General features: G+C 43.5%; 1 protein-coding gene across 6 annotated transcripts in view; it reads right to left on the bottom strand.

Annotated features, from left to right (window-relative positions):
• Positions 1–27,648, bottom strand: part of LOC120932468 (protocadherin alpha-C2-like) — a 385,799-nt gene that overhangs the window by 81,208 nt on the left and 276,943 nt on the right. Inside the window, exon 1 of one of the 6 annotated variants that reach the window (XM_040344835.1) lies at positions 14,303–17,397. The exons of the other annotated variants lie outside the window; for them this stretch is intronic. Coding sequence (XP_040200769.1) covers positions 14,303–16,801 — 2,499 coding nt within the window. The 5' untranslated portion in view covers positions 16,802–17,397. Of the gene's footprint in view, positions 1–14,302; positions 17,398–27,648 lie in introns of those variants that run through there. 6 annotated transcript variants of the gene reach the window in all.

The raw sequence follows: 27,648 nt of genomic DNA, 5'->3' as shown, positions 1-27,648 counted from the left end.
TAGTGTCCTGGATTGAGATAAGCACACACTATAATGGTATATGCTTTTCTCATATTTCATGTCAGAGGTTTACAACCACTTTAACCTCCCTGGCGGTATGATTCTTTCAGAAAAAACATGCTGAAAGCGGTACCATTATTTGCAAGGAAATTTGGCATTTTATATTGTAGGTCTGTAATTTTTAGAAATAACTCACTTAAATCTGACCAAACAAGATTCTAATAGGCATCCCGGGTATGACATTTTTTTAAAAACAAAATTATAAATTATAATATAATAAATAATTATAAATAATTATAACAAATAATAATATAATTATAATAAAAATTATTCAATAATGTAATCAAATCAAAATCACTGAAATTTGCTCAGTTGCAGAATTGTCGCTGTCATTATTTTTTTTTTTTTATGACGAATTTCCCCACAAATCGCTATCGCACAATTCTGCAAGTGATTATAATTTATTATCACTGTTTTTTAGCTGATCTAAAACTATTTTTGACATAAAGGGACACTTTTGGTTGCTATGGACAATCTACAGTTTGCAGGGAGAAAGAAACGTTTTTATTATATAAAATGACATGCATGACACAGGACAAACCACTAGGGACAAGGGGGGTGTGTTTTTTTTACATACAGTACTGTAATCTATAAGATTACAGTATACTGTATGTAAAGTGTTTGTTTACTTTTTTGAATTTGGCGCCGTTCTCCGTCCCCGTATGTCGTAACGTCGCATGGAACGGAGATCGGCGTCACACAGAGGCACTGTGTGAATCGAGCGAGGTCCCGCTGGCTAACACAGCGCGGTGGCATCGCTGGATCCAGGGACAAGGTAAGTAAACCAAGCCTGTGGATCTAGCGAGGCAAGCCCGAGTCTGACTCGGGGTTACCGCTCGCAGCAGGAAAATCTAACCCCGAGTCAGACTCGGGAATACCGCCAGGCAGGTTAATACATCTGTTAATTCTGTTTGGCAGTGAATGACTGCTGAGAATAAAAAAGGAGCTGCAGCACCAAGGTGAGTAAATATAATTCAGAGAGGGAGACTACAAAAGAATGCTATGAAGGGAATAGGGCACTGTGTAAAGAGTAACCAGCACACCCATATTAGAATGTGGAAGACAGATACTATTCCACTGCAGTATTATTTAATTGTTCTCAAATTTTCTACTGTACTTTCTGTCTCTGATTTCTATTTCAAAACAATGCTAGCATCACTGCTTGCCAAGAACAAAATAAAAATTATTGCTATTTGCAATGTCTGACTCATATTACTCTCCTGTCCTCTATATTCAATTACATTAAATTGATTACAACGCTACATAGACAGCTTTAAAAAAAAACATACTGAATGTTAAACAGTTCAACTACATCCAGTGAAGAAATAGCTGTAACAATGGACATTCCAGGATTTTGCTTGTAGCGGAACCAACAATTAAAATCTTTAGACAGAATACAAATCCCATCAAGTTGATTTAATATCAGGTTATGTGCAAATTTTATTTTTCTTAGTGTGAGCTCATGTCTTAGCAATCGAGGTTACAGTTAACAAACCTACACGTGCAAAAGGATCATGACCACCAAAGCAATTCTCCATTAAAGAAAAACTGAAATCAAATTACAAGGCAATTTATGTAAATGTAAACTATGGCCCCCTATAAATACATTATTTTAGCTCATGCTAGCATACTGTTTTTAATTTTACATTGTTTCTCCAAGACTGGAAATATCATTGGCCACAAAAAAGGATGTTTGATAATTATGTGATATTCGGATATTGCCTGCTGGAATTCACATGTATTGTTTTTAAACCTGTTTGAAGTGGATGGACCATGTAATGCTATTCTTTGCTAAAAACAATTTAAGATGATGGTATACTGAAACAATATAATTTCTGTTGCAACTCACTTCTGCAGAAAAACAAAGTTGCTTTATTTAACCACTTAAGGACCGCCTCCTGCACATTTACGTCGGCAGAATAGCACGGCTGGGCACATGCACGTATAGGTACGTCCTGTGCTAGTACCGATCGCCGCTGGAGTCCTGCGATCGTTCCCCGGAGCTGAAGAACGGAAAGAGCTGTATGTAAACACAGCTTCCCCGTTCTTCACTGTGGCGGCGTCATCGATCGTGTGATCCCTTTTATAGGGATACACAATCGATGACCTAACACCTACAGCCACACCCCCTACAGTTAGAAACACATATTAGGTCATACATAACCCCTTCAGCGCCCCCTTGTGGTTAACTTCCAAACCGCAATTGTCATTTTCACACTAAACAATGCATTTTTAATGCATTTTTTGCTGTGAAAATGACAATGGTCCTAAAATGTGTCAAAATTGTCCGAAGTGCCCGCCATAATGTCGCAGTCATGAAAAAAATCGCTGATTAGTAGTAAAAAAAATAAAAAATTTATAAAAATGCAATAAAACTATCCCCTATTTTGTAAACGCTATACATTTTGCGAAAACCAACCGATAAACGCCTATTGCGATTTTTTTTAACCAAATATAGGTAGAAGAATACGTATCGGCCTAAACTGAGGAAAAAAAATGTTTTTTTTATATTTTTGGGGGATATTTATTATAGCAAAAAGTAAAAAATATTGCATGTTTTTTGAAATTGTCGCTCTATTTTTGTTTATAGCTCAAAAAATAAAAACCGCAGAGGTGATCAAATACCACCAAAAGAAAGCTCTATTTGTGGGAAAAAAAGACGCCAATTTTGTTTGGGAGCCACGTCGCACGACCGCGCAATTGTCTGTTAAAGCGACGCAGTGCCGAATCGCAAAACCTGGCCGGGTCCTTTAGCTGCCTAAAGGTCCGGGTCTTAAGTGGTTAGTAAAAATAAAACAGAGTTAAAGAAGAACTATAAAAAAAGCAATAAAGACATAGGGCCAGATCCACAAAGAAGTTACGCTGGCGTATCTATTGATACTCCGCGTAACTTCTAGGATGCTCCGGCGTATCTTTTTTCTGTATTCAGAAAACACGATACGCCAGAATTTTGCTAAGATACGACCAGCGTAAGTCGCCTACGCCGTTGTATCTTAACTGCATATTTACGCTGGCCGCTAGGGGCGTGTACGCTGATTTACGCCTAGAATATGTAAATCAGCTAGATACGACAATTAACGAACATACGCCCGGCCGTCGCAGTACAGATACGCCGTTTACGTTAGGCTTTTTCGGGCGTAAAGTTACCCCTGCTATATGAGGCGCAGCCAATGTTAAGTATGGACGTCGGGCCAGCGTAAAATTTTCTCTCGATTACGTCGTTTGCGTAAGTCGTTCGCGAATAGGGCTGTGCGTCATTTACGTTCACGACGAAAGCATTGGCTTTTTGCGGGTTAATTTGGAGCATGCGCACTGGGATACTTTCACGGACAGCGCATGCGCCGTTCGTAAAAAGCGTCATTTACGTGGGGTCACAATACATTAACATAAAACACGCCCACATGTTCCATATTTAAAATTGGGCGGGCTTACGCCGGCCTATTTACGATACGCCGCCGCAACTTTGCTTTGAGAATACTGCACTTGCCTGTCAAAGTAGCGGCGGCGTAGCGTAACAACGAAACGCTACGCCTGCATAAAATTACGCCGTTCTACGTGGATCTGGCCCATATATGCTACAGTCTGATACTAGCAGGTTTTGTTTTTCTGAGTCAGTTATCAGTTTTTTATTTTTTTATTTTGTTACTTCTAGTAAATGTGTTGATCTTCCACTTCTTTTGGTATGGTGATAACATTGTTTATTCTGCAGTGAAATCACTACAGCTTTGTCACCTTTTAGACAAGTTATGTTCAGCAATAATCCAAGGATCACCACACACTGAATAAAGCCAATCCTTTATTCCATTGATATAAAGGCATAGGCCCAGATTCACAACTGAGATACGCCGTCGTATCTCTGAGTTGCGCCGTCGTATCTATGCGCCTGATTCTTAGAATCAGTTACGCATATATATCCATTAGATCCGACAGGCGTAAGTCTCTTACGCCGTCGGATATTGACTGCATTTTTTTTTTTAATGCTAGGTGGCGCTTCCGTCTAATTCCGCGTCGAGTATGCAAATTAGCTAGATACGCATATTCCCGAACGTACGCGCGGCCGACGCAGTAAAGTTATGTCGTTTACGTTAGGCTTTTCCCGGTGTAAAGTTGCCCCTGCTATATGAGGCGCAGCCAATGTTAAGTATGGCTGTCGTTCCCGCGTCGAAATTTGAAAAAGTTACTTTGTTTGCGTAAGTTGTCCGTGAATGGGGCTGGACGTCATTTACGTTCATGTCGAAACCAATGACGTCCTTGCGGTGTACTTTGGAGCAATGCACACTGGGAAATTCCACGGACGGCGCATGCGCCGTTCCAAAAAAACGTCAATCACGACAGGTCACAGTAGTTTTGCATAAAACATGCCCCCCTGATCCAAATTTGAATTAGGCGGGCTTACGCCGGCTGATTTACACTACGCCGCCGCAACTTACGGAGCAAGTGCTTTGAGAATACAGCACTTGCCCGTGTAAGTTGCGGAGGCGTAACGTAAATCAGATACGTTACGCCCGCACAATTTTACGCGGCTCTACGTGAATCTGCCCCATAGACAGCAATCAATATTTATTAGGAGACAGGACACTTTGGATCACTTTGAAAACACATCAGATCTCAATGGGGAAAAATATAATGCTGGATATCTATACTGATATGGACTGGGTAATGTGTTAGGAACGAAAGGATGCCACATTGTTTAACAGGAATTTCAAAATTCAGCCCACAGAGTGTTGAGATCAAAGACACCCTAAAAAAAACAGTGAAAAAATTATGCAGCAGTCCAAATTGTACTCCAGCAACTCAAAATGGTACTTAGTAGTTTATATGGCCCCCAAATGCTTGTATGTATGCCTGACAACGTCAGGGCATACACCTAATGAGATGAGAGATGGTGTCCTGGGGTATTTCCTCCCAGATATGCAACCTGGTGGAGTTGGATGGACCGACACATAATGTCCCAGAGGTGTTCTATTGGATTTAGGTCAGGCGAGCATGGGAGCCATTCAAAGGCATTCCTTCATCCTCCGGGAACTGGCTACATACTCTCGCCACATGAGGCCAGGCATTGTCCTGAACCAGGAGGAAACCAGGACCCACTGCACCAGTGTAGGGTCTGAAAATGAGTCCAAGGATTCCATCCTTATACCTAATGCCAGTCAGGGTGCCATTGTCTAGCATGTAGAGGTCTGTGCGTTCCTACATGGATTTGCCTCCCCTGACCCACTAACAAACCGGTCATGCTGAATGATGTTACAGGCACCCTTTCACATCTGTCACATGTGCTCAGGGTGAACCTGCTCTCATCTGTAAAAAGCACAGGGCGCCAGTGGCAGACCTGCCAATGCTGTTTTTCAACGGTAATTGCCAATCATGCTACATGGTACCAGGCAATGAGCACAGGGCTCACTAGAAGACCTCAGGCCACCCTCAATAAGTATGTTTCTGATTGTTTGGTCATAGACATTCACATAGGTGGCCTGCTGCAATGTCATTTTGTAGAACTCTGAAAGTGCTCATCCTGTTCCTCCTTGCACAAAGGAGCAGATACTGGCCCTGCTGATGGGTAAATGACCTTCTACAGCCCTGCCCATCTCTTCTAGAGTAACTGTCTGTCTCCTGGAAGACTACAAAGCAATTCAGAGCAATGAAATTCAGCTGCTCCTGGAGAGAGTGCATGCAGATGGGAAGTGACTGCAAAGAGTCTGACGATTATCAGCAAGATGCTGAAAAATAATGAAAAAGGGGCTAGTATTTTATCAAAGAAAAATCATGGGCAATTGTTTACAACAATTACTTTCAAAAAAAAAAAATCTAAAATATAGAAAGGGTCAAATGTCATATTACAGCTGGGACAACATTTACACAAGATACATTGGGGTTGATTTACTAAAACTGAAGTGTGCAAAATCTGGTGCTGCTCTGCATAGAAACCAATCAGCCTCCATTTTTTTTTTCAAATCTAAATTTCACAAGCTGAAGTAAAAGCAGATTGGCAATGCAAAGTTGCACCAGATTTTTCACTTCTCAGTTTTACTTAATCAACCCCAATGTGTATGTGAGAGACTGTACTGTAATCTTAGTTTTGAAAAAAAAAAAGTTTTAAATTAAACATGTTCTAAGATAATTAATGTGAACTTGATAAAGCCTATGACTATGTATTATTGCAAAATTAATACATATTAAATAGTGACAGCATCCATGCTCAGTGATGTGAATGCAGGAATCTGAATATTGCATGTGCATATACACTGCACTTTGTGACAGCATCTATGCTCAGTGATGTGAATGCATGAATCTAAATATTGCATGTGCACATCAACCACACTTTGCAGACACAGTGCCTTTCAACAAAAGCTTGCTTGCGTAAAACAAAATGAATCGATCTGTCCTTTCATATGATTTTTACATTAACTGATAAAAGTCAATTTGTGCACAAGATGACTGATGAAAGAGGCTCGTTTTTTTTTTTAAAGCACAGCTATTAAGTGCTGGCTTGTGAAATGGTAAATGCAGATTTAAAGCCAGCTGACTGGATATTGCCAAGCTCTTAGAAGTCGTTACTGGCAAACTGTGTGTCAATTTAATGGCTTCCAGAATTACAAATGCCTTGGCACACATTCAGATATTGTATCTATCACCAAAATTATATTATGTTTTGAGATATGAACTCCAAGGAGTGCAGTTTAGGGGCAGGTGTAGTAGCTTTTGGATTGGACAACATCTTTTAAATTATAACTGTACTTTCACTGGAAATTTCATCATAAAAATAAATAGCCACACAGACCTCAGACAGTATTTTTTTTTAAAAACATAGTGACACTGAGGGGATCAGGGATTTCTACACTTTGAATCCTGTTTATGTTATGATCACTGTAACAGCACTGTCATGAACGGATTACATTCATAACAACTGGCTGTGATTACTATTGTGTGTTGTGATTGGACCACAGCTATCACATGGTACAGGGTGATGTAATTGGCCCAGATCATCACAATACTAAGCACAACTGTTATCAATGAAACCCATTCTTAAAAGTTGTGTTAACATTGTGATAATGTGATCCCCTACCATTCAAAGAGGCCGGGTACCAGAGGACGGCTCATCAACTGGCGATGTAAATGTTTATGATCCAGCCTGCCTGTGCCACCCACCCACAGGTATGTACAGTATTATAAACATCTGTCTACTAATGGTATGTTAAGTGCAATTGTTTACTCCGTCTAATTGACTAACATGTAGAAATATTGGGTAACATCCTCCTAGCAAAAAAACTTTAACATGAAAAGGGCTACAAGTCACTAAATACATTTCACAGAGAAGCCATGTAATATAATTGAATATAATTGAAGGCCAAAGCTTGAAAAAAAAATATACAGTACAAATTACTACAGTATTGTAAGTATTTAGTATAGTTAGTATGTGTTCAGTTATTTTCAGATGGGCGTATGTGTTAAAGTAAGAGCCTTGATAATATACAAGGTGTAAGAACCTACAGCATCAACCAGAAGTATTGTCATACTTACCTCCACTGTGCAGTTCGTTTTGCACAGAGTGGCCCTGATCCTCCTGTTCTGGGGTCCCACGGCGGCTGTCTCGGCTCCTCCCCGCAATAGCTAACCCCCTCTGGGAAGCTCTCAACCGAAGGGGTTACCTTGCGGGTGTCCATAGACGCCGAGTGTATAACTTGGTCCTGCCCCCCCCCGGCGGCCACGTCATTGGATTTGATTGAAAGCAAAGGGAGCCAATGGCTGCTCTGCTATCAATCTATCCAGGTTAAAAACACACAAACCTTTACAAGCCCTTTAACTGCAGCTGCGGGCTCAGCAACGCAAATAAACATTGCTGGCTTGTTTTCAGGTTTTGGGTCAAGTATGCATGAATCCCCTGCAGACCGGTGCCAGGGGTGGACACAGTGCAATTTTGTCAACAGGTCCTGGCCAATGATTTATGGCTGAGACCAGAACTGTGTACACATAGCAAAGCAGGGAGAAAAAAACAGCCAGATATCTTAGTAAAAGCAGCACATATTACACACATTACACACAGTTAACCCATTGATTGCCACTTGATGTTAACCCCCTTCCCAGCCAGTGTCATTAGTACAGTGACAGTGTACAGTATAATATCTAAATTAGCGTCACTACTGATATCATTTTCAGTTAGTCAGTTAGCATATCTCCAAGCTAAGGGTCTGTTTGTGACAGATTGCCCTTAACACTCTATAAGTCAGTACCAGTATAGCATCATAGGTGCGTATATTCTAGTATATATACTATAGTATATATACTATAGTTTGTAGATGCTATATACCTTTCACACAAACAATTTTTTTTTTTACCATAGACATGTAGCAGAATACATTTTGGCCTAAATTTTTGAAGAAATTTGAAAACAAAAATTCTGTATTTTTTTATTTATATAATAAAAACCCAGAAGTGATCAGTGTTGCATGACCACACAATTGACAGTAGTGCAGTGCTGAAAAGCAAAAAATGCCCTGGTCAGGAAGGGGGTAAAACCTTTCATAGGTCACGTGGTTAAAAGTTTTCCCTAGCTGCAAGCTTTCTTCAGTATATGCACTGACAAATACTTGAAAGGAATCACAAGGTGTTACTATCTATTTAGAAGCTTATGAAGGACATGTGTGCTAACTCTCTGTGCTAACTATTGCTTCCTCTAGCAACCAATTAGAATCCCTGCTTTATTTTCAACTTAGCAGTTGCAGTTGCTGCTCTAGTTTTCAGAAATCATCTGTGGGTACCCTAAAAATGATTGTTACTATACTTTTTTATATATAAGCCCCTTCACACATTAAGGATACTCAGAAGCTGAACTGCGGTGCCAGAGATGATGTATGCCTCCTGCTTGGCTATGCAAGATACATGTAAAACTGATGGGCCTGAATTTCAAAAAAAAATTGGCATATAAAAAAAAAGCATACTGTATTTGTGCTTTACTGTAGCAGTTTGTTTAGAGTTTCACTTTATGTGACATTATATTAATTAACAACATTATACAGTAATGGCATTTGGGTTATAACACAATGCATCTGAATGCATACAAAGTTACCTAAGTCAGTAACAGGGCTTTTTTCTCTCAGAGAATAGGTGCAGAAACTCCCACTTTCTGAGTCACACTTCATCTCTGCCCCTACCCACCTCTGAGCACTGCCCATTTTAGAGAATACAGAACCTAGTCTCATTTTGTGCTACTAAGTAATTTGTATGGAACAGACCCCACTCACGCAACAATAAACCACTCAGCAACAATGGACCCCCACAACAAAATACCACCCCAGCAACAATAGACCCCCAGCAGCAATAACAGATCTCTTAGCAGTCAGCATCAATAGATCCTCCAGAAGCCAACAGCAATATACCTCTTCCGTAAACAGTAGATCTCTCCCAGAAACAATAGCCCTACCCAGCAACAATAGCCCCAACACGAAAATAGATTCCCACCAGCCCCCCGTGGCATGGACCATAGGGTGAGTACATGGATTGAAAATTGGCTACAAGGGCGAGTTCAGAGGGTGGTGATAAATCAGAAATACTCGGAATTGTCAGGGATGGAAAGTGGGGTCCCCCAGGGTTCTGTGCTGAGACCAATCCTGTTTAATTTGTTCATAAACGACCTGGAGGATGGGGTAAACAGCTCAATCTCTGTATTTGCGGATGACACTAAGTTAAGTAGGGCAATAACTTCTCTGCAGGGAACCTTGCAAGACGATCTGAACAAATTAATGAGGTGGGCAACTACATGGCAAACGAGGTTTAATGTAGAACAATTTAAAATAATGCATTTGGGTGGCAAAAATATGAATTCAATCTACCCACTAGGGGGTGAACCTTTGGGGGAATCTAGGCTGGAAAATTAGTAGATGATAGGCTCAGCAATAGCATGCAATGCCAAGCTGCTGCTAACAAAGCAAACAGAATATTGGCATGCATTAAAAAGGGGATTACCTCCAGAGATTAGGGTTGTCCCGATACCACTTTTTTAAGACCGAGTACAAGTATCAATACTTTTTTCCAAGTACTTGCCGATACCGAATACCGATACTTTTTTTTTCAATGTCATGTGGCAGTTTGACAGATGGGGACTTATAGGTGGCACTGACAGGTGGCTGGCACTGATAGGCGGCACTTATGGGCACTGACTGGTGACTGGCACTGATGGGCACTAATAGGTGGCTGGCACTGATAGGTGGCACTTGTGGGCACTGATAGATGGCACTAATTGCACTGATAGGTGGCACTTGTGGGCACTGATAGATGGCACTAATTGCACTGATAGGTGACACTTGTGGGCACTGATAGGTGGCACTGATTGCACTGATAGGTGGCACTTGTGGGCACCGATAGGTGGCACTTGTGGGCACTGATAGGTGGCACTAATTGCACTGATAGGTGGCACTTGTGGCCACTGATGGCACTAATTGCACTGATAGGTGACACTTGTGGGCACTGATTGCACTGACAGGTGTCTGACACTGAAATGCTGCGAAAAATTACACAGAATTTATAAAAAAAAAAATGCTGCAACACCCATCTTGGTACACCCTGCACTCCGCTGCAGCAAGCAGCAGCAGACATCTTGTTACACCCAGACCATATAGCTCAGGCTGGGTGTAACAAGATGTCTGCTGCTGCTTACTGCAGCGGAGTGCAGGGTGTACCAAGATGAGTGTAGGGACGTTCAGCCGTTGACATGTTACACAGACCCCCCCTACAGAGCAGACCCACTCCCCCTGCAGTGCAGACCCCCCTTCCCCTACAATACAGACCTCCCCCCTACAATACAAACCCCCCCTAATACAGACAGCACCCCCCCCCCCTACAATAAAGACAACACCCCCCTACAATAGACACCCCCCCTACAATAAAGACACCCCCCTCCTACAATACACCCGTAATGCTGTGCACGTCGGCTGCTCAGATGATCAGCATGCCGTGCACAGCACTTGTAGTATACACAGAGGAGGGGGAGGCGGCTGCGGTCTGCTTGGCTGTGTGACTGTGAGACAGTCACAGCCGAGATTTGTCAGAGCTGCGGCTGGGTCCCGGGTGTGACGACGGACCCCCCCCGCAAAGCGAGGCTTCAGCCTGTGTGTCACTGCCTACCTGTCACCGCCATGCCGCTCTTCAGTCGTGGAAGGGGAGCACCGGCCCGATACCCCCCCAGCGTGTGCTGCCCGCCCCCTCTACAGCCAAACTCCGCCTGCACTCCCCCGCCCTCTCCTGCCTTCCCCAGACACTGACTCCTCTCTGGCCACTCTACATTAAAAAAAAAAGTATCGAGGGAAGCATCAGGAGCATTTGCGCGAGTACAAGTACTCGCGCAAATGCTCTGTATCGGTCCCGATACCGATACTAGTATCGGTATTGGGACAACCCTACCAGAGATAAAACGATAATTCTCCCACTCTAGTAGATTCTGGTCTGGCTGCACCTGGAGTATTCTGTCCAGTTCTGGGCACCAGTCCTCAGGAAAGATGTACTGGAAATGGAGTGAGTACAAAGAAGGGCAACAAAGCTAATAAAGGGTCTGGAGGATATTAGTTATGAAGAAAGGTTGCGAGCACTGAACTTATTCTCTCTGGAGAAGAGACGCTTGAGAGGGGATAGGATTTACATTTACAAATATCATACTGGCCACCCCACAGTAGGGATAAAACTTTTTTGTGGAGGGAAATTTAACCACTTGCCGACCTCCTCATATAGATATACATCAGCAGAATGGCACGGACAGGCACATCAACGTACCTGTACGTGCTCTGCTTGACGTGGGTGGGGGGTCCGATCGGGACCCCCCCGCTACATGCGGCGGTCGGTAAGCCTCGGGGAGCGATCCGGGACGACAGCGCGGCTATTTGTTTATAGCCGCTCCGTCGCGATCGCTCCCCGGAGCTGAAGAACGGGGAGAGCCGTGTGTAAACACGGCTTCCCCGTGCTTCACTATGGCGGCGCATCGATCGAGTGATCCCTTTTACAGGGGAGACTCGATCGATGATGTCAGTCCTACAGCCACACCCCCCTACAGTAGTAAACACACACTAAGTGAACACTAAATGTTACAGCGCCCCCTGTGTTTAACTCCCAAACTGCAACTGTCATTTTCACAATAAAGAATGCAATTTAAATGCATTTTTTGCTGTGAAAATGACAATGGTCCCAAAAATGTGTCAAAATTGTCCGAAGTGTCCGCCATAATGTCGCAGTCACGAAAAAAATCGCTGATCGCCGCCATTAGTAGTAAAAAATAAAATAAAAATAAAAATGCAATAAAACTATCCCCTATTTTGTAAACGCTATAAATTTTGCGCAAACCAACCGATAAACGATTATTGCGATTTTTTTTACCAAAAATAGGTAGAAGAATACGTATCAGCCTAAACTGAGGGAAATTTTTTTTTTATATATATATATGTTTTTGGGGGATATTTATTATAGCAAAAAGTAAAAAATATTGCATTTTTTTCAAAATTGTCGCTCTATTTTTGTTTATAGCGCAAAAAATAAAAACCGCAGAGGTCATCAAATACCACCAAAAGAAATCTCTATTTGTGGGGAAAAAAGGACGCCAATTTTGTTTGGGAGCCACGTCGCACGACCGCGCAATTGTCTGTTAAAGCGACGCAGTCCCGAACTGTAAAAACCCCTTGGGTCTTTAGGCTGCATATTGGTCCGGGGCTTAAGTGGTTAATAAGACACGTGGTCCAATTAGAAGAAAAGAGATTTAACCTTAAACTGCACAGAGGGTTCTTTACTGTAATGCCACGTACACACGATCGTTTTTCTGCATGTCGAAAAAACTTAGTATTTTCCAACTTCATCATTAAAACGACGTTGCCCACACACGATCATTTTCAAAAAATGCTCTAGCAAAGCGTGGTGACATACAACACGTACGACGGCACTATAAAGGGGAAGTTCCATGCGGATGACACCACCCTTGGGGCTGCTTTAGCTGATTTCCTGTTAGTAAAAGATGATTAGCGCTTTTCTGTCTGTTACAGCATGATGAATGAGCTTACTCCATTACGAATGGTAGTTTTACCAGAACGAGCGCTCCCATCACATAACTTGCTTCTCACCATGCGCGGGTTTTTAACGTCGTTTTAGCCCACACAATCATTTTTTACAACCCGAAAACCGACATTTTTTAAAACGTTGTTAAAAGATGCAGCATGTTCGAAAAAAATGTTTTCGTTTTTCAGAACCCGAAAAATTATCTGAAGCCAACACACGATCATTTTAAATGACATTTTTTTTAAATGTCGTTTTTTTCATGCCGAAAAATGATCATGTGTACGCGGCATAAGAGCAGCAAGGATGTTGAATTCCCTTCCACAGGCGGTGGTTTCAGCAGGGGCATCAATAATTTAAAAAAACTTTTAGATAAGCACCTGAACGACCACACCATTCAAGGATATACAATCTAATACTGACCTATAATCACACACATAGGTTGAACTTGATGGACTTGTGTCTTTTTTCAACCTCATCTACTATGTAACTATGTAACCAGCAACAATAGATAGATCCCCTAGCAGCCAGAATCAATAGACTGTCCAGCACACCCCAGCACTCCTTGCCATAAAATACATACATTCAGTGCTGGAGGTGCCAGAACTGTGTTCTCCCACATTTCCACTGACAAAATATTCTGGTCAGTATTATCTGCATGTGTGATATTAAATGGAGTTGCTCATGAAAACCTGATTTCTATTTGCATACTTTTTCCAGGTTGAAAGTATCAAAGCAAGTAGGTCAGTATGACAGTCAGGCAGCCAGCATTTTCAGAAGAGGTGACAGTAAACAATGGCAGTCTCTGTGCTTCTCACATTACTAGTGTCTATATATTACCACTTATATTTTTGTGATTATTGTTTTGGTCCACAGCATGTACTGTACCTGTTTAATTCAAGTTCACTAATATGTATTAAAAAGTCAGTTGTATTATACTTTCCACAAAACTGCTTATACTCACCTGGCAGATGCACAGCCCTGTTTTAAAAATGTAATGTTTCACATGGATTATAAATGCTGAAATACAAAAATGTGTTTCATCTTGTTACTTTTTATATGACAGAAAAGGTTATTTAAGGAGTTGTGCCATTTCTTGTAACTTGCCCTAGGGGTGGCATACATGTTTTATATATTAAAAACAAATACATATCACAAAGACAAACAAATGATGGGTTTGATGCACAGTAAGCATAAACAGTAGTATATTTAGTCTCACCTCTACAGGAGTAGTTGTTTCACTTTGTAAGATGATTAGACTATGTCTCTGTCCACTCTGGGCTGTAAGGTGTCTGTCTGCAATCACTGCATGTGGCATTGTCATAGTTCCTACTGGAACACCAGTATTATAAAACATAAAAGTGTCACTTCCTGACCCTGCTGTCATGCAGGCCTTGTAGCAGTAGGTCTTTGTAAGTGATCCATTCCCCCTAACCTCAATAAAATGAGGCTGTGCTTTCAGTCCAGGTGGAATTCTGGTTTCAATGTTATTGTTGGCTTGTTTGTTTGGGTCTGCAGGGTTTGGGTTCTGAACGACACAACACCCTGTGCAGCAACAAGTGCAGCATGGGTCAACATTAATTGTACACTTACAGCATTTAAGAATAAAAATGACAATCAGTGTCAAAAGAAATACAAATGAAATAGAACACAGAGCTATTATCAAATAAATCGTCATTTCAGAGTAGCTTGTGCTATTTTTGACATGTCTTTGGGAGCCTGGGACAAGTTGTGAAATCCTATCCACAACAGCCACACTTATGGTGGTGGAAGAGGAAAGAGGAGGTTCCCCATTGTCTCTTACAATAACAGTCAAGTTGTAGTTGGTAATACTGTCATCTGCAACTTTCCTTGTAGTCCTTATTTCCCCTGTATGCAAGTCCACCTTAAAAAGTTTAGGATCTGTGGATTTGCCTAAGTTATAAAACAACCAGGCATTTTGTCCTGAGTCCAAATCAACTGCAATGACTTTTGTAACAAGGTAGTCAGCACTTGCAGCTCGGGGAATCATCTCAATGGACCTTGAACCATTTGTAGGGGCAGGAAACAAAATTGTTGGCGCGTGATCATTTTGATCTACAACAAAAACATTTACAGTAGCAGTGCTGCTAAGTGGGGGGTTTCCAGCATCTTGTGCTTGAACAACAAATCTAAATTCTCTTAGTTTTTCATAATCAAATGACTGGACTGCATATATAGTTCCATTGTCAGATTTGACAGAAACATATGAAGAAACAGGGAGGCCTTCAGCATCCCCTTGAAGAACCATGTATGAAACAAATGCATTTTCATTGGAATCTGGATCCACTGCTTTTACTGAGAACACAGATACTCCTGGGGCATTGTTTTCCAAAACATACATAGAGTAAGATGGCTCTTCAAATACTGGAGGGTTGTCATTCACATCTGAGATTTCCACATATAGTGTTCTCTGAGTTGAAAGTGGTGGATTCCCAGAGTCTGTAGCTGTCACTGTGATATTGTAAGAGGGACACTTTTCTCGATCCAGTTTACCATCAGTCACCAGTTTATAAGTATTTTTAAATGATTTTAATTTAAATGGAAGGTTTTGCTGGATCGTTAGGCTAACTTGTTTGTTGATCCCTGAATCTTGATCATTTACACTCATTAAAGCCACAACGGTGTCTTCCTGTGAGTTTTCAGCAACAGGAGAATAATTTGAAGTCACAACTATCTCTGGGGCATTGTCATTGGCGTCAATTATTTCAACCAGCACTTTGCAATGTCCTGCCATAGGAACTGGACCTTTATCAGTGGCCTGCACATAGATTTCATAGGATGATGATTTTTCATAGTCCAACATTCCATTTACTCTAACTTCTCCAGATTTTGCATCTATAGTAAACAACTGCCTAACTTTCTGTGGGGTATAGCTACTGAATGAATATAAAACTTCACCATTTGATCCTTCATCTGGATCAGATGCATTTAGCTTGACCACTAAAGTACCTACTGGTGAATTTTCAAGCAGACTAGCTTTGTAGGTAGACTTATCAAAGAATGGATTGTTATCATTTGTGTCCATCACATTTATGAAAATTTGGGCTGTGCCAGATTTTGCCTGACTGCCACCATCCATAGCTGTGAGAAGCAGCCGATGAAGAGAGTTCTGTTCTCTGTCTAATGGTTTTTTCAGAACAATTTCAATCAGCTTGCTGTTGCCATTAAATGTCTTTAGGTCCAGTGCAAAGTAATCATTGTCACTTAGTTTATAGGTCTGAATAGAATTGCTTCCTATGTCAGGATCCACTGCACTCTCAATAGGGAACCTAGCTCCAGGCACAGCTGACTCACTGATACTCAAATTGTATTCATTTCTAGGGAATTTAGGGGCATGATCATTAATGTCTAATATGTCGACCTCAATGTTATGCACCTCCACAGGGTTCCCTACAACGACCTCCAGATTGATTACACAAGGGGCACTTGGGACACAAAGCGATTCCCGATCTATTGTTCTATTTACAAATAGGACCCCATTGCCTAGATTAACATCAAAATACTGCTTGTCATTTCCAGATGTGATACTGAAGCTTCGTGTGGGTAACTGCTTGAGATCTAGACCCAGGTCACTGATGACATTGCCCACAAACGCCCCATGATTTAACTCCTCCTTCACTGAGTACCTAAGCTGCCCTGTGACCACGTTCACCAGCATCAGCATCAGCAGCCCCACACACCTGCTAGTGAAAGCCATCTCAGCAGGTAAACAGCACTCACCCGACCACAACCCACAATAGACTGACTCTCACATCCTCATGAAATGGCAGCACTTTACCATACACAGCCAGCAGGCAGGTGACACTGAAGGTGGCTGCTTCCCCAATAAATCCATGGCTTTGTTCCCTGGATGGGAGGAAGATGCAGAGATCGGGGCCTGAGTGTTCCCAGCTTAGCGGTAAATTCAGCACTGCGCTTGCTTCATGGCTGCCCGAGTCGTCCTTGTATCAGAGGAGGGGCGGCTGGATTTCAGCACCTGAGCCGGGGACAGCGCCTGAGCCGGGGACAGCGCCTAAGCCGGGGACAGCTGCAGCGCCTCTTATTTCTTTCATTCATTCAGCTGAGCACAGAGCGGCAGTGGGCTTGGTTTCAGCACCTGCATCGTGGACAGCGCCAGAGCCGCACGTAGCTGGAGCAGCCGATGGAACAACACGCCTTCCCGAGGAACCAATGTGTGGAATCCAGCTCGATCTATGGACCCAGCCCCTCTGTGCTAGCTGACTCCTCATTGCTAGCTGACTCCTCTGTGCTAGCTCACTCCCTGCTTTCAATGAGAAGCTCAGCTTCATAAAACAACATGTCAGCAATACACACGCAGTCTACAGCTCACATGCTGCCGACAATTGCCTTTCAGTTTCATAGGAAGCGAGAAATCCCCTGCCTTCTCTATAGACGTGCATGCTGCTTTCATTCAAGCAGCCAATTTCCCACACTAATAATTCTTCTCGCTCTTCAAGTTAACCCATTCTGCTGTTTTAAGGTGACATTCACATGGCCGCAAACATTTTACTAATGTCTTAGCTCCTGAGTATGATGATGCATGCATTAACCACTTAATCTCCGAAAGGTTTACCCCCTCTTAATGACCAGGCCATTCTTTGTGATATGGCACTGCCGTACTTTAACCACTTAAGCCCCGCACCTTTAGGCAGCTAAATGCCCAAGCCAGGTTTTGCGATTCGGCACTGCGTCACTTTAACAGACAATTGCGCAGTCGTGCGACGTGGCTCCCAAACAAAATTGGCGTCCTTTTTTCCCCACAAATAGAGCTTTCTTTTGGTGGTATTTGATCACCTCTTTTTATTTTTTGCGCTATAAACAAAAATAGAGCGCCAATTTTGAAAAAAATGCAATATTTTTAACTTTTTGCTATAATAAATATCCCCCAAAAACATATATAACATTTTTTTCCCCTCAGTTTAGGCCGATACGTATTCTTCTACCTATTTTTGGTAAAAAAAATCGCAATAAGTGTTTATCGATTGGTTTGTGCAAAATTTATAGCGTTTACAAAATAGGGGATAGTTTTATTGCATTTTTATTAATTATTTTTTATTAATTATTTTTTTTTTACTACTATTGGCGGCGATCAGCGATTTTTTTCGTGACTGCGACATTATGGCGGACACTTCGGACAATTTTGACACATTTTTTGGGACCATTGTCATTTTCACAGCAAAAAATGCATTTAAAATGCATTCTTTATTGTGAAAATGACAGTTGCAGTTTGGGAGTTAACCACAGAGGGCGCTGTAGGAGTTAGGGTTCACCTAGTGTGTGTTTACAACTGTAGGGGGGTGTGGCTGTAGGACTGACGTCATCAATCAAGTCTCCCTATAAAAGGGATCACTCGATCGATGCAGCCGCCACAGTGAAGCACGGAGAAGCCGTGTTTACATACGGCTCTCCCCGTTCTTCAGCTCCGGGGAGCGATCGCGACTGGGGCGGCTATAAACGAATAGCCGCGCAATCGTCCCGGATCGCACCGACCCGCTAGAAGGCAGGGACGTATATATACGCCCATCTGCCTGTACGTGCCATTCTGTGGACGTAAATAGGCGTGCGGCGGGTGTTAAGTGGTTAACTGACAATTGAACAGTCACGCAATGCTGTACCCAGAGGCGTATCTAGTGAAAATGGCGCCCATTGGCAATCACTGAAACTGCGCCCCTTTTTAAAACATTTGAAATCCATCTTTCAGATAATCTTAATAAAAAAAAACAGCTAACAAAACTACAAGTCAAGCGCTTTAATTACCCCTTTCACCAGAGTCAATAGCGTTACATCTTATATCGCTGTGCTGCACAAACCCAGCCACTGCCAGAGTCTGTGCCACCACTACCCCCTTACCAGAGACCAGGGCCGCTGTTAGATATCTCCAGATTTTGCATCTATAGTAAACAACTGCCTAACTTTCTGTGGGGTATAGCTACTGAATGAATATAAAACTTCACCATTTGATCCTTCATCTGGATCAGATGCATTTAGCTTGACCACTAAAGTACCTACTGGTGAATTTTCAAGCAGACTAGCTTTGTAGGTAGACTTATCAAAGAATGGATTGTTATCATTTGTGTCCATCACATTTATGAAAATTTGGGCACTTAGTTTATAGGTCTGAATAGAATTGCTTCCTATGTCAGGATCCACTGCACTCTCAATAGGGAACCTAGCTGCCCTAAACTCAAAAACATAATTCAGCTGTCTTCAAGTGATATTTATCATCACTTGTGATACCTTGGGTAGTGACATATCCTCTTTATGAAGAAATCTGAGTTAATTAGACCCATTGATCCCTCCTCTGCCCTTCAAGGCTTATTGGCTGCTTTCTTAGCTGGTACCAGCCAGGTAAATGCAGAACCGATACTGGAAGTGATGAAATCTTCAAACTTATGGCCTCAGTTGTCACAGAGGAGAGGGAGAAACTGATGTTCCTCCTCCTTCTTTGTGCGCTGCCAATCCAACCAGATGGAATGGGAGAGCCTTTATTGCCATTAACTACATTCAAGCAGGGAGTAGTTGATATTTCAGCAAGTCGAATTAGAAAAAATAATCATTCCATTTTACAGCCTCTTGGTCCCCTGTGTTTGCTCGATCACTTGGCGCTTCCCCTGTCGCTTGCCAGACCCCCCCCACCTGCCCCGCACTTACCCTATTCAGGTTGCAGCTTCCCCCCCTGCATCTCCACCCAAGTCCTGGTGGTCGCTTCTCCTCAGGACTTAGGACTCCCAGGCAATCAGGTTTCAGGACCCGCTTCCTGATTGGCCAAGAGGAGAAACAGGAAGACATTAGCAAATATTAATTTGTTAATGTCACACAACTGGGTAAGCTACAGGCGCAGTGCTCTGCGCCCAGGGCCCACCCTTTTTTAAGCCAATGAGAGTCTCAGGCTCTAATCATGTGTCTCTAAAAAATAAAAAAAAATGGAATTCATGCATCCGGTGCCCTGCATGTAGATAAGGGGCCGGGCGCATGGATTAGAGGGGCCTCTGTGCCCTGCATGAGCGGCTGCCACTACCAACAATGAAAAAAAAAGAAAAAAACAATATTTCTTACTGTCTATAAAACATATGCAATCATTTTTTTTTTAAATCTATTATACATCACTCTCCAGAAAAGGGAACACTTCCCCCCCACAGCAACCAGGGAGCAAGTAAGCGGAATCCTAAATCCTAAATACAGTACCTAAAGCTCCTGAAGAAGTGCTTGGCGCATAACATGTAGAGCAAGATCAAGTTACATCATAACCGCACTCTGGGATTTATTGTATTATGGAATATTTTTGTTTCCTTGTAGTGCATCAGGTTTATGTCATAGTTGCAACATTTTAACTACTGGCTAATCTATTAGCGTGAATTTAATTAGTATTATGTATTTTTCTCTTTTTTGTTCTATATTAAAGATATTATTTTTCTACATTGTGTATTGATGTGCCCAACAATTCCAAGCACTTTTTTGCAATTGTCTACTTCAATCCAATTAGGACGTTCCTACCATATTGAGTATCCACAGCACCACTCTGTGATGATACATATTCTGTCTATGTATTCTGCTACACGGTTTAGGTAAAAAAAATCCCAATAAGTGTATATTGATTGGTTTGCGCAAAAGTTATAGCATCTACAAATTATGGAATTTTATTCTTAGTAATGGTAGTAATGGCGTGATCAGCGACTTATAGTGGGAATGCGATATTGTGCTGGACAAATTGGACACCTAACTGACACTTTTGGGTAACCAGTGTAAGTAATACAGTGATCAGTGCTAAAAAATATACATTGTCACTTTACTAATGACACTGACAGGGAAGGGGTTAACATCAGAGGCGTTTAAAGGGTTAAATGTGTTCTCTGGGAATGCTTCCTATCTATATGGGAGGTACTTTGACTGGGGAAAGGTAAAGATCTGTGTTTCTGCTTAGCAGAAACACAGGATCAGTACATTCCTCTATCACAGAATGGCGACCTGCCTTGTTGACCACCATTCTGCCTGTCTCCCGAATGACCAGTGGGTCCCGGACCCACTGATTGGCTCCTGCTGTATCTAATCACAGCTGCAGTGGGTCGTCGGCAGCTCGTACACATGCCCCAGACCCGAAAGTGTCAGGACATGCCCTACATATGTGATCTGGCACAAAGTGGCCGCCCTGCAGCAGTATGAGTAAAAAAAAAGCAGTCTGTAAAAAAAATAAAAAAATTAAACATGTTGAATTTTCAGTGACCAGTATGAAAGATTGAGAGCGATAATGCCAAATTTAACGCAGCTGCTCCCCATTCACACCTGAGACTTTGTTACACTAATGGATCACATGACACCAGGGAGGGAAAGTGGCTAATTGGCACCAATTTGTACATTTTCACTTAGGGTGTACTCACTTTTGTTTGCCAGCGGTTTAGACATTAATGGCTGTGTGTTGAGTTATTTTGAGGGGACAGCAAATTTACACTGTTATACAAGCTGTACACTCATCACTTTACATTGTAGCAAAGTGTAATTTTTTCAGTTTTGTCACATGAAAAGATATATAACAAAATATTTACAAAAATGTGAGGGGTGTACTCAATTGTGAGTACATCTATTATACCTGTACTCCTGTTTTGCCTGTGCATCTTGAGACACTCCTAACCATGTCTAATGTTCTATCTCTGTAGATATATTTTTTTTCATTTTCTCTTCTCATTGTGATCTTGTAAAGCTACTATATCCATCTGTTTCTGGTCCAGACTTGGACATGTGTTTGTATTACCCATTTTGTTTTGTTCTTAATAAAACATTTGAACAAGAAAAAAAAAATAGCAAATATGTTAAACCTAGCTGCACGGAAAGTGATGGGCTTGGAGAGGGGCCGCTCCCGAGCCCTGCTGATGCGTCTATTGACACAAACAGTGGGGCTCGGCCCCACCCCTCCACTCCCATGTCACAGGATTTAATTGACAACAGGAGCCAATGGCTCCCGCTGCTATCAATCTGTCCAATGAGGAAAAGGACAGTGACTGGAGCCGCTGCTCTCATGCACAATCGCTGGATTGGATCGGGCTCAGGTAGGAAGTAGGGGGGGATGGGGTCAGCTGCAACACAGAATGTTTTTCACCTTAATACATAAAATGCATTAAGGTGAAAAACCTCAAGGCTTTAGAAGCACTTTAAATCAGAACCATACTTACCTTCCATGCAGTGCTGCAGTGTCCTGGAGCTCCCCAACACTTTGGGTGGAGCTGGGTGACGTTGCCAAAGCCAAAACCGGAAGTGACATGGGTGCCTCCGAGCCCCACTGTCATTGCAAGCTGTTTGTTCTAAACTTAAATGTAAGTGCATATTATTTAACCACTTCCAGTAAATTGACGTCCGGGAAGTGGTTGTGTAAGCCTGACTGGACGTCTATTGACATCCAGCAGGATAACATGCCGGCGTGCGCCCATGGGGGCACACAGCGCGGCGATCGGTGATGGGGGGTGTCAGTCTGACACCCTGCATCTCCGATCTCGGTAAAGAGCCTCCGGAGAAGGCTCTTTACTACATGATCAGCCGTGTCCAATCACGACTGATCACAATGTAAACAGGAAGAGCCATTGATCGGCTCTTTCTCACTCGCGTCTGACAGACGCAAGTAGAGGAGAGCCGATCAGCGGCTCTCCTGACAGGGGGGGTTTGCGCTGATTGTTTATCAGTGCAGCCCCCCCTGGGATGCCCACACTGGACCACCAGGGAAGCCGCCAGGACCACCAGGGAAGAGGCAACAATAAAAAAAACAATAAAAAAATGAGAACAATAGATGCCAATCAGTGCACATGGGCACTGACTGGCAACATGGGCACTGACTGGCACAATATGGGATAAACAAGTGATGCCCAGCAATGCCATCAGTGCCACCCCTCAGTGTCCATCAGTGCCACCCCTCAGTGTCCATCAGTGCCACCGATCAGTGCCCATCTGTGCCACCCATAAGTACCCATCAGTGACGCCCATGAGTGCCCATCAGTGCCGCCTATGAGTGCCCATCAGTGCCATACACCAGCGCCGCCTATCAGTGCCCATCAGTGCCGCCTATTAGTGCCCATCAGTGCCGCCTATCAGTGCCCATCAGTGCCGCCTCATTGGTGCCCATCAGTGCCACCTCATTGGTGCCCATCTGTGCCCATTAGTGCCGCCATATCAGTGCCCTTAATTGAAGAAGAAAATGTACTTATTTACAAAAAAAAATATTTTCAAATTTTCGATATTTTTTTAGTTGTTGTGCAAAAAATTAAAATCGCAGAGGTGATCAAATACCACCAAAAGAAAGCTCTATTTATGGGAACAAAATTATAAAAAAATTGTTTGGGTACAGTGTAGCATGACCGCGCAATTGTCATTTAAAGTGCGACAGCGCTAAAGCTGAAAATTGGCTTGGGCAGGAAGGTGCATAAGTGCCTGGTATGGAAGTGGTTAAATAAACGTTTGCCAATACTTACTACACTATAAAGATACCTTTTGTCGGAAGAGTTTATATGCAGTATCAGGAGAACGGATTTAAAGGGCCATACACCTGAAATGGTGAAGTAGCCCAGCATATCTAGGAGGACATTGGACGGTTTGGGTAACATATGGTTTATTTATATCACAGGAGGATGTAATACACAAGCAATTTTAAAGGGATAGGCAGCAACATCTATTTATTTATTTTGGTGATTAGCATTGTGGGAACACAATTTGGTTGTTTGCAGCCACCAACAAGAATTATATTGTCTACACAAGTTACTAGGTAGCGCGGGATAATGCCGCGTACACACGATCGGATTCGCCGATGGTCTAAAATCCGATGAATTCCATTCAAGCTTTCTTGCATACACACTGTCAGACTAAATTCCAATCGTCCAAAACGCGGTGACGTAAAACACTACGACAAGCCGAGAAAAATTAAGTTCAATGCTTCCAAGCATGCGTCGACTTGATACTGAGCATGCATGGATTTTTCTCCGACGGAATTCCACACAGACGATCGGAATTTCCCAAAGATTTTGTTTCCATCGAAAGAATTTAAAACATGTTCTATTTTTTTATCCGATGGAGAAAAGTCCGATGGGGCCCACACACAGTCAGAATTTCACAAAATCCGATCGTGTGTACGTGGCATAACACATATCTAATGAATAATGAATATTTTCTATTTTTACACTGACCCTCCTCCTGGCCAATTATGAGACCCATCACCTGATTTGCTTAAAGGAGATGTGATCTAAACCAGTGTTTCTCAACTCCAGTCCTCAAGGCGCCCCAACAGGTCATGTTTTCAGGATTTCCTTTAGATTAAACAGCTGAGGTGATTACTAAGGCAGTGAAACTGATCAAATCACCTGTGCAAAATAATGGAAAGCCTGAAAACATGACCTGTTGGTGCGCCTTGAGGACTGGAGTTGAAAAACACTGATCTAAACGTCCGCCAGAAGGAGGAGGGAGGAGAGGCTGGGAAACAGAGACCTGCCCAAAGCCTGGAGAAATGCCGCCGTCGCCCAGAGCGCTGCCCGCGGGATGGGGTAAGTGCTGCCCCTCACTTAATGACTGACTGACTGGGGGTTTGCCATCCGTGACCCCCTTAACCTGGCCGGCCAAACGGGTGGGGGCTCTGTCCATGATTCGACCAGGGGTGGCGGCGGGTAGATTGTTTATCGCTCCCCCCCCCCCGGCTGCACCAGATGTTGCACTCTCTAGTTTTAGTTTATCAACCCCAGTATATCTCTTCTGCATTCAAATATGTCTGTCTGTATTGCCAAATGCTTTTTTCTTACATAATGTTACTTTTTAAACTGAATTCCAGGAATGGATTTTATTGCATGATTACATTTACAATGGTCCAATGTAAGCATGCATGTGCTTAGCGTTGGGACAATAGCATTCAGTGCCCAAGGTAAAGACAGCACCCAACTGGTATGTGTGCTCAGTCATCTTCTGTAGCTGTAATCCCACCCCCAGCTGCCACCATGCTTCTCTCTCCATCATTGATGATGGTCATACAGGCTTCAAATGTATTATCCAATTGATGCGCAATTCGCTCAATATGATCAAATCAGCAAACAATTAAATAGGTGGCCTGGACCGGCATGTGAGAAGCAGCTTTCTCACAGAGCTCCCGCGTGGTATCCTGATTTAATCCTGCTCCCGACTTCTTTGCCCTGTTTAATGGCCACAGACTGACTCCGGAACCCGAGGGGACCCAGCAGAGATACCTGTGCAGGTGGAAATCATAATGATGAGGCTGCGGGGAAAGACCAAGGACCACGGTCAGAGCTCAGAAATCCAACATGACGGGAACTCGGCAACGCGGCACGGAGAAGATTAAGGACACAGTGAGTAAGCCTCTGAAAACCCCTAAGAGCAGCAGTGACCCTAAGGACATAAGGTACTATGTCCAGAAACTGGCAGGGTCCTTGAATATGGCAGACTCGGCAGAGGAGGGAGGGGCGCCTGAGGGGGAGCTATCTGCACAGGGAGACGTGGTGGAGGACTCTCCTGAACAAGCAGCTGCTGACATCATGGCAGAGCAGGCAGATGAGCAGGATGAGGACAGTGGGGATGAGGAACCTGCTCAGCCTACACTAGCTGAGATCCTGAGAGCTGTTAACAAATGCACTGCCTCAGTGAATACCCTGCAAGCACGTTTTGATGGTCTGACAGAAAATTTTTCCCTGATAAGACAAGACCTACAAAAGGTAAGAGAGAGAACCACAGCAGCAGAAAGCAGGATTAGTGATATGGAGGATAATCTCCCCCCTCTGATGAGAGACACTAAGCAAACTGCTAGAATGGTCGTGGAAGGCGATCAACGAGCTGATGACCTCGAGAACAGGATGAGGCGCAACAATGTCCACATAGTCATTCTCCCGGAGAAAACGGAGGGGAGGGACCCCACTGAGTAAGTTGAGAAGTGGCTGCTGGAGCTATTTGGGAAGAAGGCGTTTACTGCCCTTTACGCGGTAAAGAGGGCTCACAGGGTTCCCATGCGGCCCCTTCCCCCGGGGCGTCCCTCGCGACCCATCTTGTTGCGCATGTTACATTACAGAGACAGAGAGATTATTCTTCGTCTGGCCAGGGAAAAACAGAAAGTGCAGTTTAATGGAGCCCGCATCTCCTTTTATCCTGATTTTTCGTCTGATGTGCAGAAACGCCGTGCCCGATTCACGGAAGTCAAGAAAAGGCTGCAGAAGTTGCAAGCGCCCTATGCAATGTTGTACCCGGCATGCCTCTGCATTATTGCGAGGGGCCAAGCTCACTTCTTTGAACATCGGCCTGGTTGGATGCAAATGAGCAGGCCTTTCGCCCACCGAGGAGGGAGGCGGTTGATGAGGACTGAACTCCCTGAGTGTGCCAGTTTTTTTTGAAGGGCGTCAGATGTTCGATCCCTTTTACCCTGTTTACTCCTGTGGGCCCTTGGTGCACTAAGGCCCCGTACACACGTCCGAGGAACTCGACGTGCCAAACACATCGAGTTCCTCGTCGAGTTCAGTGTTGAAGCCGCCGAGGATCTTGGCGGGCCGACTTTCCTCATTGAACAACGAGGAAATAGAGAACATGTTCTCTATTCGGCCCGACGAGTTCCTCGTCGGCTTCCTCGCTGAAAAGTGTACACACGACCGAGTTTCTCGGCAGAATCTAGCTCCGATCGAGTTTCTGGCTGAATTCTGCCGAGAAACTCGGTCGTGTGTACGGAGCCTGACAGTACCTGGGGCACTAGATCACCAGCTGGTGGTCTCTTTAAAGACCGCACCTTTAGGTCCTCCGGACCGTTCCAGCGGATAAATCCTCTGGCGGATTTTGATCTGATGGTTGTACTAACCATCAGATCGAAATCCGCGCGGAATCCATCCGCGGTGACGTGTCGCGCCGTCGCCGCGATGATGACGCGGCGACGTGCGCGACGCTGGAAGATAAAGACTTCCACGCATGCGTCGAATCATTACGACGCATGCGAGGGAGAGGAGCGGATGGATTGATCCGGTGAGTCTGTACAGACCACCGGATCAATCCGCTGGACAGGATTCCAGCGGATAGATTTCTTAGCATGCTAAGAAATTTTTATCCGCTGGAAATCCGTCGGCTGGAATTTTTTCCGCCGATAAATGTCCGCTCGGACGTACACACCACCGGATCTATCCGCTGGAACTGATCTGCGGATAAATCCCAGCGGATAGATCCGGTCGTGTGTACGAGGCCTGAGGGATTGCTCATGTTAAAGTTGGAGTGTTAGTGCGCTCTGAGGTTCTAACAGCTTGGAGTTTTTACTACAGTACAGTACAAGACTTACAGCACCTTCACATTCTGTCTCTATGGGCGTTGCCTCATCTGCGGACTGCCCACCAGAGCGTGGGAGGAGGGGGGGAGTGGTATGCACTGAATTGGAATGTATTACCCCCCTTTACATGCAGGATTTTGTATCTATTATGGTGGGAGGGCTGAATGTACTTAATGTGGTGTCCTGGAATGTTAGGGGGCTTGGTGACCCTCTCAAACGCACAATGGTCTCCATGTCCTTGAAGAAATACCTTCCAGCCATATGTGCGTTGCAGGAGA

The sequence above is a fragment of the Rana temporaria genome, chromosome 3, assembly GCF_905171775.1.
Source record: "Rana temporaria chromosome 3, aRanTem1.1, whole genome shotgun sequence".
In the NCBI taxonomy this organism is placed as follows: domain Eukaryota; kingdom Metazoa; phylum Chordata; class Amphibia; order Anura; family Ranidae; genus Rana; species Rana temporaria.
Note: the sequence above shows the minus strand (reverse complement) of the source record. Positions and strands in the feature narration are given on the sequence as shown.